This window comes from Nomascus leucogenys, chromosome 13 (assembly GCF_006542625.1).
Source record: "Nomascus leucogenys isolate Asia chromosome 13, Asia_NLE_v1, whole genome shotgun sequence".
Taxonomy (NCBI): domain Eukaryota; kingdom Metazoa; phylum Chordata; class Mammalia; order Primates; family Hylobatidae; genus Nomascus; species Nomascus leucogenys.
The window spans coordinates 103,216,571-103,232,305 of NC_044393.1; the positions used below are offsets into that span (position 1 = coordinate 103,216,571).

Genomic DNA, 15,735 nt, shown 5'->3' on the forward strand with positions numbered 1-15,735 from the left:
GTTAATTATCTTAAAACCAAAATAACATTTTTTAGCAACCACAAAATATTAGTGCTCCCAATGCACTTTTCTTAAACTACAATTTCCAGGGTTTCTTCATAGAAGTGACTATCAAAGTCTTCCCCATCCCTATTTGAACAATCTTTCTCAACTTAAAAGAAATGCTTTTATTTTACCCCATGACACACTGTGGATTCCAATTCATCATGCTAAGTGATGAACTGCGGGAAGTACAGTAAGTGACCCACAAAGATCATGCTAATTCTGGATTCTGATTTTTCTTATCCACTAAATTTGCTAAAAGGATATAAAATACTATCAAAGAGCTTGCTAACAAATTAACCTTTTGGCCACCATTGACCCAGCCACTCCCCTTGGTAAGTTTAGCACCAAGGTAAAATTCGACCTTTCATCTGACAGTGGGTGAGCAGGGCCTCTGCCCAGTTTTTCACCAGCAGAGCCCCTTCCCAGACCACACAATCAAATGACACTATTCCACTGCAAAGAATCAAGATATTCACGTTCTCTGAGCAGTTTGCTCACTTAGTTGTTTCTTTATGGATATCCATCCTCCTATTCCCACAGGGACTACACTGGTGACTTCTCAGCTGAGAACCCAAGATCTACTTAGACCCCTCAGCCTGCGTGATGCTCACTGAGCCAGCTGATCCTCCTGTATCACTTTCTATCATCCTTTTCCTCCTCTTCCTGGGTCACAGAATAGGACTCAGGATACAATAAACCTATGTACAACTATCTTCTACCAATTTATGCTCTAAATCTTCACCTGGGTTGTTATTTCCCAGCAATGAAAATCAAAATGATTAAGTCTGACTTTATCTTGGTTTCTAACAATAATATCCTACTCCTCCAGTATCATCTCTGTTTTCAAGCTCCTTCTTTTTTTCCTCCCCAAATCTCTCTACCAATGCGTGCTATCCAAGGCTCTACTCCCAGTTATCTGCTCCTCTCTCTATTATGCTCTGCAGGAGTTTCCTTCATGCCACAGGAGCTCCAAGTTCCTACACTTCCATACCTTATCAACAGCCCAGAGTGTGTTTCAAACCAATGTCACCATCTCCTCTCACCAATCAGGCTCCTCCCTATTTCCCAGCTCCTTCAGCGATGCTGCCACTTTCCTGTGCTCCCCAACTGAAACAATGACATAATCTTTGGCATCCACCATGGGATCTGGCGCAGGGAGGTATACAGTGAGTGCTGGCTTCTCACTCTTTGCACCACAGCATCCCACGTCCCCAATACCTGCTGAGTCCCATCTGTTGCTAAGTCCCATGTTGTATCTGCTACCCTGAATCTAATCTCCATTTGTCAAAACTCCAGCCTCTGTCCTGCCCTGCAAGTCATCCTCAGAGCTCCTGGACCAGTTTTACCTGCAATGATCACAGGTGATTCTAATTTTGTTTGACTTCTGGTTTCCCAAATTTTCTGAGGTAAGTATTTGTAATCCAAAATCAAATAACGAGAAAAAAAGGGTGATGAAGCATCCTGCTACCTACTTTACCCAGTTCAAACTCATATACCTTGGTTTCCCATCATCTCTATCCATCTACCTGCCTGACCATTTTTTCTTCTACATGCAAATGCACACCCTTGGTTGACACCAGTCTCCTCTTATCTAGCCTCTGTGTACTCCTGACTTCTCCTTCCACCTTGCTCTATGCAGAATGCCCTCCTCCCTTCCCATTTCCTCCAATTCTGTCCATTCTTTCCGGGCCACTCACACCTTACATCCACTCTATCAAGGCTTCCCTCGCCTCGCAATCCAGACCGAGGCCATCCTTCCTAAGCTCATACAATCATACTTGTGCCCCCTGAGTGGTCATATATGTATCATGTATGTATGTCTATACTATAACCTAATTTATTACATGTATAATATAACAATCTATTACAAATATAAACTCTGTTAAACATAAGTATTAGTTCTTTGGAAGACTAATAATATTCTTTTGTGCTAAACTCATAGTTAATATTTAACAATATCTAATTACCTCATTTGAAACCCTATAATCACCTTGTACTCACATACTTTTGATTTTCTTATTTATTTCACCAAATCAAGTCTTCAAAATCCCATGTCACTGTGACCTTCATCTCTGAAAAATGCCCACAGGACTCCCTGTCCCTGTCCCAAACTCAGCGTGGCCCTTCGTCCTCTCTCCCTTTCTCATTCAATTGGAATCATTTCTGGATAGTCGGCTCTGAGTCTCTGAAACCCAGAAATCCAACCAGTGCAAATAAAATTAAATGAAAAATTCACATTTTAGCCAAAGTACATTGTGTTTATACATAAGTAGTAATGCTTTCATTTTTAAAACTTTTCTGATACGTTGATTGTAAATTTGGAACATACAGAGAAGTAGAGGAAAACAATAAAAATTACATGTAACCATAGCACCCAGCATTTAAAAGGTTTTCTCATTTTAGTCAACTTTAAAGATCATTCATGTAAATATACACTTATAACAGATATGAAAAAACATTGCAAAATACAAATACCAACAAAATTCCTGTTAAAGAGAAAAAAAAAATAAGCCAATTTTGCTTCTTGAAGGATCTCCATCAAATTAATGTCACAAAAACAAAAACAGGATTTTAGAGAACTTCCAGAATACAAGAGACACAAACAAAAACACAGTAACCACAGATAAATTCACTTATTACTTGGACAGAGGATGGGTCAACTTCAGACTGGTGATACCCTTTGCATTAACTGTTGAGTCTGGCCAACAACCTAACAATGCTAAACCAAATACTACCCAGCTCCGTAACCCTCTATCACAAAGGCATAAGGAAAAGCAAGATTATAACCGAATTCCTTCCCATCTTACCTAATAACTTGAATGTGCCCTTTTCTCAAAGGTGTGCACAGAGAAAGATGACTAAATACTTTTTCAAAACTATCACCTATGAGCACCAAAATGACAGCCTGGGATGAGGACTGTCAGGTCAAATAAGATGGGACATCCTACAGTGCACTTTTACCTTCCTAAGTACCACTAATTTTAAACAAATTATTCCACATAATTTGTAAAACGACTTTAAACAATAACAATTTGATTTTTTTCTAATAGTTTTTATTATGATTTGAGGTTTTTCTTAGCTGGGGATTAGAAAAACAAAATACGATAAAAAAATATTAAATATTCAGATACCCGGCGCCTGTAGTCCCAGCTACTCGGAGAGGCTGAGGCAGGAGAATGGCGTGAACCCGGGAGGCGGAGCTTGCAGTGAGCCGAGATTGCGCCACTGCACTCCAGCCTGGGAGACAGAGCGAGACTCCGTCTCAAAAAAAAAAAAAAAAAAAAATTCAGATACCCAGAACCACTGTTAACATTTTGGCTTCTCACTTCAGATATTTTATTTGGTTGGTGTAATATTATACATACCTAGGCTACGGCCTGCTTTTGCCACTTAAGACGTTTCCCATGTCTTTACATGTTTTCATAAAACAGAAGTCAAAAATGGCTAAGCAGCTAGACTACTGTGTAAGTATATACAATAGGTTCCTTAAACATTCCCAAATAGTGGGTGATCTGATTGTTTCCAATTTTACCATCTTATAAATAATGCTTATCAATAAATGTGAGCACCTTTATGTGTCAGTCTGTCCTATCGACTTGGGATAAGTTTCTTTCTCCTTTTTTTTTTTTTTGAGATGGAGTTTTGCTCTTGTCACCCAGGCTGGAGTGCAATGGCACAATCTCAGCTCACCACAACCTCTGCCTCCCAGGTTCAAGTGATTCTCCTGCCTCAGCCTCCCAAGTAGCTGGGATTACAGGTGTGCACCACCACACCTGGGTAATTTTGTATTTTTAGTAGAGATGGGGTTTCGCCACATTTGCCAGGCTGGTTTCAAACCCCTGACTTCAGGTGATCCGCCCACCTCGGCCTCCCAAAATGCTGGGATTATAGGCATGAGCCACCACGCCCGGCTGACTTGGGATGAGTTTCTAAACATAAAAGAAATGCAGGTGAAAACGAAATGAGTATTTTAAGGCTCAACACTGCTCCCCTTTCCTAGGAAGCTGCTGTGCTGACTCCCATTCCTGACGGCAGGAAGCAGGAGTCTGTCCTCAGCATCTCCACCAACACTGAACACACTGTTAGAAATTCGATGAGCAAAAACACTTATCTCATTGCTATTAAAATGTTCATGTCTTTCATTATAAAGTGCATCAAATGTTTTGTTACACTTATTGGTAATTCCTCTTTATAGATTCTAAATTCGTTTCTCTGCCTTACCTGCTAAGGTCTTTTTTATTCTTGTTGATCTGTATGATCCCTTTATTTATTAAGAAAATTCTTTGCCTGTATTTCTAACTGAATTTTCCTTGTCATCTTTTAATTTCATTTTTAATATTTTTTCATATTCAAGTTTTAAATCTTTGTTCTTTTATTTATAAAGACCATTTTCACCCATTAAAAACTTTAAATCTTAAAAGCAAGCACAAATATTTAAATAATTTTAAGTGTCATGAGTTCATATTAAATATACAGTCAGTTTAGGAAATAGCTTCTCTAAAACTGGTTAACAGGTCATAAATCCAACCATACAAAAACTCAGAAGTGCCCCATATAAATAACTCAAGACTAACTGTAACCATGCTTACCTGAGAAAGGCAGGCAGTGATTCCAAAAAAAATCTGACATGATTCTGGAGAAAAACCATTTACTCTGTTTTATAGTTATTAAGATTACAATGAAATAAGATTAGTGCAACCTGTACTTCACTAACAGACATTACCCACCCACTCCATCCCCACTCAGTCCACTTAAGAAAGAGACAGACTTAAGATAGACAAAAGTACAGGGCAGAGTGGAATAGAGAGCAGTGGGTGGCACAGAAAGAACTGAGTGCTTTTCTGTAAAGTGCATTTTGAAATCCAATCTCTCCACTTATATCATAAATCAAATGGGCAAAATATACTCGCAGGGGGAAGCCTTTTGATCTCTGCTAGCTAGCTAACTATATACACATATATAAACACACACATGCATATACACATACACACAAATGGCATAGCAGTTATTTTAAAAGCAAAATTAAAATGTCTTGTTTCTTTTAGACTGAAACGTTGTGACTGCTTCCACCGCACAGTAGGAAGAATCCTTCATAAGAGCTTGACTGAGCTCTAGTTTTATTATCTCCGCTAACTTTGTGAACTTAGGCAAGACAACTGTGAGCTTCAATGTCCCCTTCTTTAAAACAAAAGTTGGAATATGTGATTCCAAAGATCCTTCCTATTTCTAAAGCTGATCTTAAAAATTCATTCAAAACGATTAATGAGCATTTACTACACATCACACACTGTGAATTTAACAAGACACAAGGCAGTCATGATCTCTATGTGCCTGTAATTCATAGTCTATTCAGAGCAAACAATGACTTTTTTTGAATAATTTGGAGTGTGTAGAATTCAAAATGGGTTACAGTATTACTCCTCTTTCCCTATAGGAGAAAAGTATACTGATTGAGATAGGTGAATCAAGAAAAATATCAGCTTAAAAATTCTATTCCAAATTTGAAGTCTCCTATACAGTTATACAGATGAATCTTATAAACACTTGAGACCTCCCTGGCTGTAAAAAAAAACTCTGTAGACTGCAATGACACCTTCAGCCCCATTATCTAAGATCTGTTTCCAGCTTCCAACCTAAGCTCATGGATTTTCTACTTCCAAAGACTTGGGGAAATATTAACAAAGGCAAATCTCAGAGCGCACTGTCTACCAGTGAGTCTCCCAGGCTCCCTTGTTTGTTTGTTTGTTTGTTTGTTTTTGAGATGGAGTCTTGGTTTTGTCGCCCAGGCTGGAGCACAGTGGCACAATCTTTTGTTGTTATGGATAAACAAGTAAGAGCTCAAAGAAGATCCCAGTGGCTGGGCGTGGTGGCTCATGCCTGTAATCCCAGCACTTTGGGAGGCTGAGGTGGGCGGACCACAAGGTCTATAGACTGAGACCATTCTGGCCAACACGGTGAAACCCCGTCTCTACTAAAAATACAAAAATTAGTTGGGCGTGGTGGCGCATGCCTGTAGTCCCAGCTACTCAGGAGGCTGAGGCAGGAGAATCGCTTGAACCCAGGAGGCAGAGGTTACAGTGAGCCGAGATCGTGCCACTGGACTCCAGCCTGAGCAACAGAGCAAGACTCTGTCTCAAAAAAAAAAAAAAAAAAAAAAAAAGATCTCAGCTTCTTAAGGAGTCTTGAACAGAGAATAAATGACCTAGAACAGCAAAACCAGCCTCTTATCTCTATTCCCAGTCTTTTTCACTTCTTATAAAAGTAATAAATAACAACAAAACAAAAACAGGAACTAATTTCCTTCAACTCTTTAGGCTACATACAAGAAAATATTAGAACTTCTGAGTTGGAGGTGCTAAAGTTCTACACATCCTCCAAGAAGAATTGCTTGTACAGTAATGTTTTCCCTATTTCTCTATAAATATTTCATGATAAGTTTCCTTCCATCTGCATTGATTCAATGGGTAATAAGTGCTTTCAAGAGAACTGCCTGGCATAGCTGCAAAATAAAATAGAGCACATAACATAATCTCTTGCCAGGTCTAAAATTTTAGCAACTGTATGGTATCAGGTACTTGCAAAAGAAATGATTTCCACAAGCAAGTTACACTTGAAATAACAGTCCCATGAAGCATTATCCTTTTAGGATGAAAAGGGAGCCACCAGGCCTAGAAGAGTAAACAGGCCTGTAGAATGCCTCATTTCTGACTCCTGACACAGTGCCAGGGCAAGGGCACATCCATGAATGCTCCATGAATGAACAATGCAAGCAAGGAAGCTCCCTGAGGGCAGAAATGGTCTTCTTCACCACTCTATTTTCAGTACTCAACCCACAGCACAGGTGCACTGAATTAATAATCCTTCTACCCAATGCAATTAAAAGGATTAACAATGCACGTTATAAATTTTCTTCTCATGTTCTCTTCCCCAGTTTACTCCTCAAACAATTCATGATTTGAGTCACATAGACTTAGAATTTTAGAAATATCCCTCATCTAGCTAGCACCACAAAAGCTGAAGAGAACCGGAGCTCCTGCCTCCAGTTCCTGGCCTAGAGCTACCTGTCACAGCTGAGCCCCCTTTTAACATGAGGAATGACAAGGATCAGGTACATAAAATTTGAAACAGGATGGAAAATAGTAGGAATATAAGATGTAGACAAAACAATCTGTCCTAACGAATGAATCCACTTTTCACCCCGTTAACTATCATTTCTTTCAGTCTTAAACCCAAAGTTACCCTTTCCCTCCTCCCCCACTCAAAAAAAAGGATACGGCAGAAGAGCTCCACACTGAACGGACAGAATCACCCAAGAAGGCTGAAAAAGAAAAGATTAAATCAAAAAGTATTCTCAATTTACAAGTGGCATGATATTATTTTACTAGTGTTGTTCTTAGAAATTAAAAGTCTCTGTTATAACCTATTTTAAAACATCCAGATTACAAGTATGAATATTCAAATAGAAATATTATAGTCAAAGATTAGTTACTAATACCCAAGATGAAAAATCCAATTATAGAATGAAGCACTACCATATTTTTTAAAATTATGTATAAACATTTAAGTTCCAGGTTTATACACTTATTACTGCTGACCCCACAATTAGGACAGGAGAACTGCCACCCATCCTACCCCACCACCGCCACCTCATCCAGGGCATAGTCAGCTCCTCATACGCTCCCTTCTTCAATCCCAAATTCAGTCAAGTCTAAATTCATGAGGTGTTTGTTTGTTTTAGTGAAGTCAAGTAGATGCAATGTTTGTAAGCCATAAAAATTATTTCTAACTGCCTGAAAATATTTTTATAAAGTCTAAAAACTGAGATTAATTATAAAACAGATTAATTACTACCTTTCTGGGTAATTTAAATTTTGAAAAATTATCTTGTTTCTATGTTTAATTTTTATAATTACACAAATCATTATCCTGATAGCTCTACTTCACAAAATTACTATCAAAATGTAGTAATGCCCCCATTACTACATTCTGGAAGGCAGCTGACTTCCAGAAACTTCAGCCAACTGAAACATACATATATACTCATTACCCACCCATCAATTCATTCATCAAATATTTATTGAGAATCTATTTTATGCAGAGATGGTGCAAGGCGCTGGGGATGTAACAATGAAAAAGAGAAACGCAGTCTTTGCTCTCCTGCAACTCATATTCTAAGCTAATGATCTTCAAGCTATTTTTGTCATGTACACCTTAAATAAATTTCATACAATGAAATGCCCCCCTTATCATTTTTTAGATGACATCTACAATTTTTCAGCATAACTCTAAATAAGCATATTTTCTGTGAGAAAAGGAATATTAAACATTTTATAAAATAAAATAAAGATTGGCAGCTGTGCCTGGGATAATTATTTAATGATGATTTGACGTTTACCAAAGGTTTTAACTAAGTTATTGGATTAGTTATCTGAAATCTGAAAGAAGGCACTTAATTTTTCTATCTATGTGCCTTATCCAACATATCTTCACATTTTTTGATAGTCCTAGAAAAATTCCAGCTAAATTTAAAAAAATGGGCCAGCATCAGGAATCTGTATTGGCTTTGACACTTCTGAATTCAGAACACCTTCACGTAGACCAAGCTCTCCTCTCAACAGCGACACCCAGAAACCCCTCTCTGCTCATGATGCCATGACTGAGCGGTAAGGGAAGGGTCCCTAAAACCAGTCTTTCTAGTTGTCCTTTTGTCTGCAGGCCACGAGAATTTTCATTGCCTGGGGCAATGCACTATAAGATTAGGATGGGTGAAGGTCTGATTCCTCCTGTGTAAAGTGGGAGGGGCCACTGTGACCACAGGTGTGTTCTCAGGCAGCTTTAGGAAGGGCCAGTCTGGAAATGTTATCTATCACCTTACAACCACACAGCACACGAAAATCTCCCCCCAGGGAGCTTGGGTAGGGTATCCCAGTTTAAAGACTGCTGGCTATCATAAAGTCCCATCCAAGCACAGTAGAATCACTGAGGCCCTACTTCAGATAAGTTTAGATAAAATAATGCAAAATTAGGATGTAGGCCACAGTACAAAGCAGAAATGGAGAACTATAAAAGCAAAGTAATAAGGAACTATTTATCCTAAAGGCAAAGAACAATATATAAAAATAAGCTGGCTGAGCGCGGTGGCTCATGCCTGTAATCTCAGCACTTTGGGAGGCCAAGGCAGGTGGATCACTTGAGTTGACAGGTTTGAGACCAGCTTGGCCAACGTGGTGAAACCCCGTCTCTACTAAAAATACAAAAATTAGCCAGGCGTGGTGGCACACGTCTGTAGTCCCAGCTACTCGGGAGGCTGAGAGAGGAGAATCACTTGAACCCCGAGGCAGAGGGTGCAGTGAGTCGAGATCACACCATTGCACTCCAGCCTGGGAGATTCTGTCTCAAAAAAAAAAAAAAATTAAATTAAATAAGCCCACTACAAGTCAGCAAAAGTAACATTTCCAATGATGCCCAAAGGCCACTGAGAAAAAATCTCAATTAAAAAAATAATTTAAAAAGTTTTGGTGCCCAAAGAAGTTTTAAACATTTATAAGATTCAAATATGTAAATGATAGATAAACTGTCACTGTGTATAAAGATGCCTTATTTTTAAAATGCATTGTCAAACTTCCTATCAAGGTAAAGGCCAAGGGATATGCCTCTAGGGAACCAGGTCTCAGCCTTCAGTCATATGAATTCAGACTCAACTATTAGCAGCAGGATCCAAAATAAGACAGGCCCATAAGGTTCAAACTAAGAATATCAGGATCTACTTGAAATATCTTAGAGTGAAGGCAAACTGTTGGGTCAGCTCCAAAGTACTCTACCACCCTGTAATGTAACACAATAGTCCCTGGACAATACAGGTGCTGCCACAAATTACAAGCAGGCTGGAATGCTACTGGGTACAGATGAAATATGTCTGTCACTCATTTTAAAATACTATAGCCAGAGGGGTAAAAAGTTGGGTTCGAATACAGTAAACTACCTTGGCAAAATGGTGATAATCCTAGATGCTAACTGCTAATTGTACAAGTAATGGGTATTTCTACTTAGCCTTACATACCGACTTTCCCAGGAATATGAATACTGTGTAAAATGAAGGAAGACTGCTTTGTTTAGCTCAGGAATTGATCACCATTCTGAAATGTCACCTCACAGCGGCGACCCCACTTGTGGGGTATGAGATCAATCTGCAATTGCAGCAGCTACTGGCAGTGACTCTACATATAGCAGCAGCCATGCCCAAGTGTTTACACATTGAAATATATATTTACTATTTACTTCCCTTTTATTTCGCCTTCACATTTCAGTTTAGGCAACTTATATATACATATTTTAAAAGTTGGCTTATGTATCGATTCATTTCTGGATAATAAGGGGGGTGCTACAAAGTATTTATTACAAAAAGGGGGTTTGGGGTCAGGCAGGTTTAAGAACTACCTCTGGTAGTTGGCCTGGCAACAATCACCTAGGCCCCAAGGATGCGTTAGGAAGATCACCCTTTCACATCAAATCTGCATAAGATATGCAAAGCCACTTAATGAGACAATAGCTCCAGGCTATTGTCTGAGAGAAAGGAAGTTTGTAGGAAGGAGAAGGAAGGGACAGAGATACTGTCCCTACAGCAGTGCAAGGAAGCAAGCCAGAGACAAAAACATGTTCCAAAGAAGAGGGTGCCCCAGCTCAGGACCTCACCCCTGCGGTAAGTCACACAAAGGGGCAATGGGTAAACGAATTAGGAAACCTGCTGATACTCAGTCTTCACAAAAGAGTCTGTACCCACAGCGAGCCTGAGCGGGCCACACTGAACTGGGCCCATGAGTGAGTGGACATGACCGTTACCACCATAAATTCATAAGTCATTCTGACTTCTACAGCAGTCTCTTGAGAGTATGGTTTATAAACAGCTTGTCTTGAGACAGATCCACTTTCAGATTTATTTCTGAAATTCGAGTTTGTAGCCAGGCATGGTGGCTCACGCCTGTAATCCCAGCACTTTGGGAGGCTGAGGCAGGCAGATCACTTAAGGTCAGGAGTTCGAGACCAGCCTGGCCAACATGGTGAAACCCTGTCTTTAATAAAAATACAAAAATTAGCCAGGCGTGGCGTCGCACGCCGGTAATCCCAGCTACTCGGGAGGCTGAGACACGAGAATCACTTTAACCCGGGAGACAGAGGTTGCAGTAGGCAGAAATCACGCCACTGCACTCCAGACCGGACGACAGAGTGAGATTCCATCTCGAGAAGAGAAGAGAAGAAAAGAAAGAAAAAAAAAAAAAAAAAAGAAAAAAGAGAAGAGAAGAGAAGAAAAGAAAAGGAAATTCGAGTTTGTAAACCTACAAGGCAGTTTCCGACCCTGGGTACTGGGGAGGTCACCACTTCCCAGCAGCCAGGCGGCTTCTCTGGCCCCGCAATTTGACTTAATGGCAATCTTTCTATTTTTTCCCCTTTTTCTTTTTGTTTAAGAGATGGTGTCTCACTGTGTTACCCAGACTGGAGTAAGGTAGCTATTCACAGGTGTGATCACAGTGCATGGCAGCCTTGAACTCCTGGCCTCAAACAATCCTTCCACCTCAGCCTCCTAAGTAGCTGGGACTACAGGTGAGTCACTGCACCAGGCTGGCAATCTTTCTTAATTCCTAACACTGTTATTGTTAAGCCACAGTAACTTTCATACTGATTTCTTTTTAAGGCAAAGCATTTAATAACATGAAGGGGGAAAAAATGGTAGTGGTAAAGAACTATTTTAAAACAAATACTTAATACAAAAGATCTGAAATAAAATCGAAGCATTGGAATTACAAAATTCAAAAAATTTTTAAAACATACATTTTAACAGACGTCAACTAACTTATTAGCCATAACATAATACAGTACGTGGATAAACAAAATCTGAACAATTCTTCCACCAGCTGAATCCCCCATTTTCTGCAATAAATTACCCATAGGTCAAGTTAGATACACCCCAGACGACCAGCGGGTAGACAATGTGATTAAAGGTCATTGTGACTCTTGTCAGGAAGGAGTTCCACAACATAGTTAATGGGGGACTCCCTTCAGCTAACTGAAATTCAGGACACCTTGCCACAGCAGGGATGGAAAGTAACCCTGTCCTAAGAGTTACCTCCTGACAGGCCTTAGCCTGCTTTTGGAATGAAATACACTCTTACAATAACTCAAACACCCATCTGATTCAAGGCATCAGATCTGTTTCCCATGACAGGTTTCCTTGGCTCAGAAAACTTCCAGGCAGTGGTAACATGGGACGAGTTCTGTAGCAGGCATAAAGGATGATGACCTAGGATTACTTATGACATACAAAACCATGCTCTACCTTGGTTTAGTTGAAAGGGCCTGAAGCTAAGGGAAGTTACTCAGATGTTAAAGATGTCCACAGTTATCTGGCAACTTTCCACATAAAACAGGACTTTAGGGCCAGCACAGTGGCTCACGCCTGTAACCCCAGCACTTTGGGAAGCTGAGGCAGGTGGATCACCTGAAGTCAGGAATTCAAGACAAGCCTGGCCCAACATGTTGAAACCCTGTCTCTACTAAGAATACAAAAATTGGCCAGGCATGGTGGCAGGCACTTGTAATCCCAGCTACTCAGAAGGCTGAGGCACAAGAATCACTTGAACCCAGGAGGCGAAGGATGCAGTGAGCCGAGATCGCGCCATTGCACTCCAGCCTGGGCAACAGAGCAAGATTCCAGTTCAAAAAAATAAATAAATAAAATAAATAAAAAATAAAAATAAAACAGGACTTTAGCAAAGACCCTGAAAAGAGCTACATTGAAACTTCAATGTACTGCTTCCAAGATACGTGAGGAAAAGATATAAAACAAATCATATTTACTACTGACCTTTACAACAGGTAAGTCAAAGACTTCCCGAGCTTCCCCCACCTCTGGATTGTCCCCATCCTCTGAGATTATGTGTGAGGCTAGTGCATTGTAGGAAACTTCCTTTGCTTTTCCAGCCTTGAGAAGCTGAATAACCTAAAAAAGAAAAAAATCCACACAAATTAAAATGGGCAATACTGTACTGCGCTCTTGAATTACAGAAATAATTATTGGGCATAATAGCAATTTTTAATAAAAACACACCATATTCCCCACATAAAAACTAACAGCCTTTTACTCTGAATAATATGCCAATGAAACTGTTGGGGACAATCAAAAGCAGCAAATCTTGATTCACTGACCAAGTTAATGACCAAGTAATGGAGGCTATTGTGAGTCAAGTAGTGGACACGGTCTGTCCTCAAGACAGATGGGCTGGACAAACCAGGAGACAGCACAATCACTGCTGCGGTGGGGCCACGCACATGGCGCCCCTGAGCTTCCAACTTAAAGGCTGGGGCATGGGGAGTTTCACCATAATTAGGGAAAGATTCTGGAAGACGAGATATGTGAGCAGAACCCTCGTAAACGTCTGGGTGTTAGGCAAAAATCCATACATCGAGGAAGAGGGAGCAGTGTTGAAGGCACTGAACAGGTGAATACAGAGCAGACCGTAAATGGGCTTTCTTACACACTACGCAAAAAAGTCTGTGCTTCATTCTGCGGTATATGCAGGGCCACTGAAGGATTTCACACAGGAAAAGTAGCACAGATTTCATACAAAGATGACAGTCCATGTGAAAAGAATGGATTGGGTGGGCTGGCTGGGTTTGGTTGGCTGGGTGACTAAAGACAAGAGATCCGTTAAGAAACAGGCGCAATAACCCCGGTGAAAGAGGCATCCACTAAAGGGATGTCATGAGGGGCAGAAAGGAGGAAGATGTGAGAGAATCGGCAAGCCCTGGTGTCTGGAAGGGGTATAAGCACAAGAGCAAAGTCCAGACTGAAATGGTGGTGAGTACCACTCACTGAGGAACACATCAGAAGGCTGGCAGGTGGGGGACGCAAGGACGTGTTTTAGTTTGGGCATGCCATTCTTTGGGGGTCATGTGTAATATCTGACAAGAGGCATCCAGTTGCAGCTAGGAAAAGATGTGGATCTCTCTGACAGAAAGTCATCAGCATATTACATAGATGGGAGCCACAGCCAGGAGCGTGAAGGTGGTAGCAGTGCAGAATGGGAGGGGAGCTAGAGAGTAGACACAGCAACTGATACTTCAGGGACAGGTAGGGAAGTGCAGTATCACAGGAGAGGAGCGTCAACAGAAGCCAAGGAAGTGAGGGTTAAGGAACAATCGACAGTCAAGTGCTTCAGAAGAGGTGGGTAGTGTCTAAGCTGATAGTGCACACCAACTGTCAAAGTGACATGGTGCCCACAAAGCTCAAGTGACCCACAAGGGCAACCCTCTTCCAGGTCCCCTCTCTGCAGCAGAGAGCTTTCTTCTTTCAATTAAACTTTTGCTCCAACCTCAAAAAAAAAAAATAAAGTGACCCACAAGCTAGAAAACCTTTTCAGAATACTTTACGGACCACTAATAGATATGAACTAGAGCAGAGGCTCAATATTTAGTAAGGGAAAAAACAATGGTCGCTGGCCATGGGCCACTTTACCTTTCTTCCTTCCCTTGACCTCTAAGCATTTTTAGCTTCACGCATCCATTCGACGGGTCTTCAGAAAAGGCACCCCTCCTTTTCCTATCCTCCAGTCTGTTTCTGATCCTACTCCCTTTTTCATGAGTTTCCCTGTCCAGAGCTATGTTCCCTCCACCTGTAAACAGTAAAGTCACCCACATCCTTCCACGCGCTTGTGACGCAACACAGATCCCTCCCCAGCCCTCTCTTCCTCAGGCACCTTCTCTATTTCCTTCTCAGGACAAACTTCCTAAAGAGTCTAACCTTTCTCAGTTTCCTTTCACTCTTCAACTCCCTGCAATCCAGCCCCTTCCACCAACACTCTACCAAAAACACTTTACTCGGTTTTCACGGACTTTGAGGATGCCAAAACCAATAGCTTCTCTTCAATCTCCACACCACTGAATATCTTAATAGATTTATCTCATGTCACTCTGTTATAGTGATCATCCTAATGTATCCTAAACACATGAATGCCTTCATTCCTCAGCACATACGCTCCACATGAAAATATTCCCTCATGTTCTTAACTTCTGCTTATCTCAAAACCCAACTGAAATGACATCTACTGAGTGACATTTCAGTGGTGTCTACTCTGCACCCCAGTGCAGAAATCTGCTACACCTTGTACTGTGATATGTCCAGGTATGCTCCCTCCCCTACCAATGCGGGGCGCTCAAGGGCAGGTACCATGTCCTCTTCACCTCTGTATTACACCTGGCACCTAGTACATGCCTGCCTCATACTAGATGGTCAACATGTGAACTTATAATCAGTCATAAGAGTCAGAGAATCAGATGTCCAGGCTCAAAACTTTTCAGAAAATATACTGCTTCAGATCAAAGTGGTTTGCCAAGGACATTTTTAAGCGCTTAGATTTGATTCAAAGTCGAGTAAATATGGTTCCAGTTCAACTTGTTCCAGGTTTTAAGTAACATTTGGTTCAAGTCCCCTATAAGAGCCAAAGTCCTAAAATGAAACACGAAGGCGAGGAAGGAGGGGGAAGAGAAAAATAGTGGATAGCAAAAAACAAAAACAAAAACAAAACAAAAAAAGGGAGGACTGGGGAATCATCAATACTGGAAAAAGCTAACTGTTACAAGCACTCATCTTGATCACTCCGTGTTCAGCAACCGTTTCACTCTTTAAATTCAAAGATT

The 15,735-nt window shown here is 40.7% G+C and overlaps 1 protein-coding gene across 4 annotated transcripts in view; it reads right to left on the reverse strand.

The window, feature by feature from the left end:
- Positions 1-15,735, reverse strand: part of PAXIP1 (PAX interacting protein 1) — a 60,067-nt gene that overhangs the window by 42,700 nt on the left and 1,632 nt on the right. For 3 of the 4 annotated variants that reach the window (XM_012512359.2, XM_030826255.1, XM_030826253.1), the window contains exons 2-4: positions 12,905-13,039; positions 7,320-7,363; positions 4,635-4,698 (exon numbers count right to left, since the gene is read on the reverse strand). In XM_012512359.2, coding sequence (XP_012367813.2) covers positions 4,635-4,698; positions 7,320-7,363; positions 12,905-13,039 — 243 coding nt within the window. Of the gene's footprint in view, positions 1-4,634; positions 5,492-7,319; positions 7,364-12,904; positions 13,040-15,735 lie in introns of those variants that run through there. The other variant, XM_030826254.1, reaches the window with a different exon arrangement.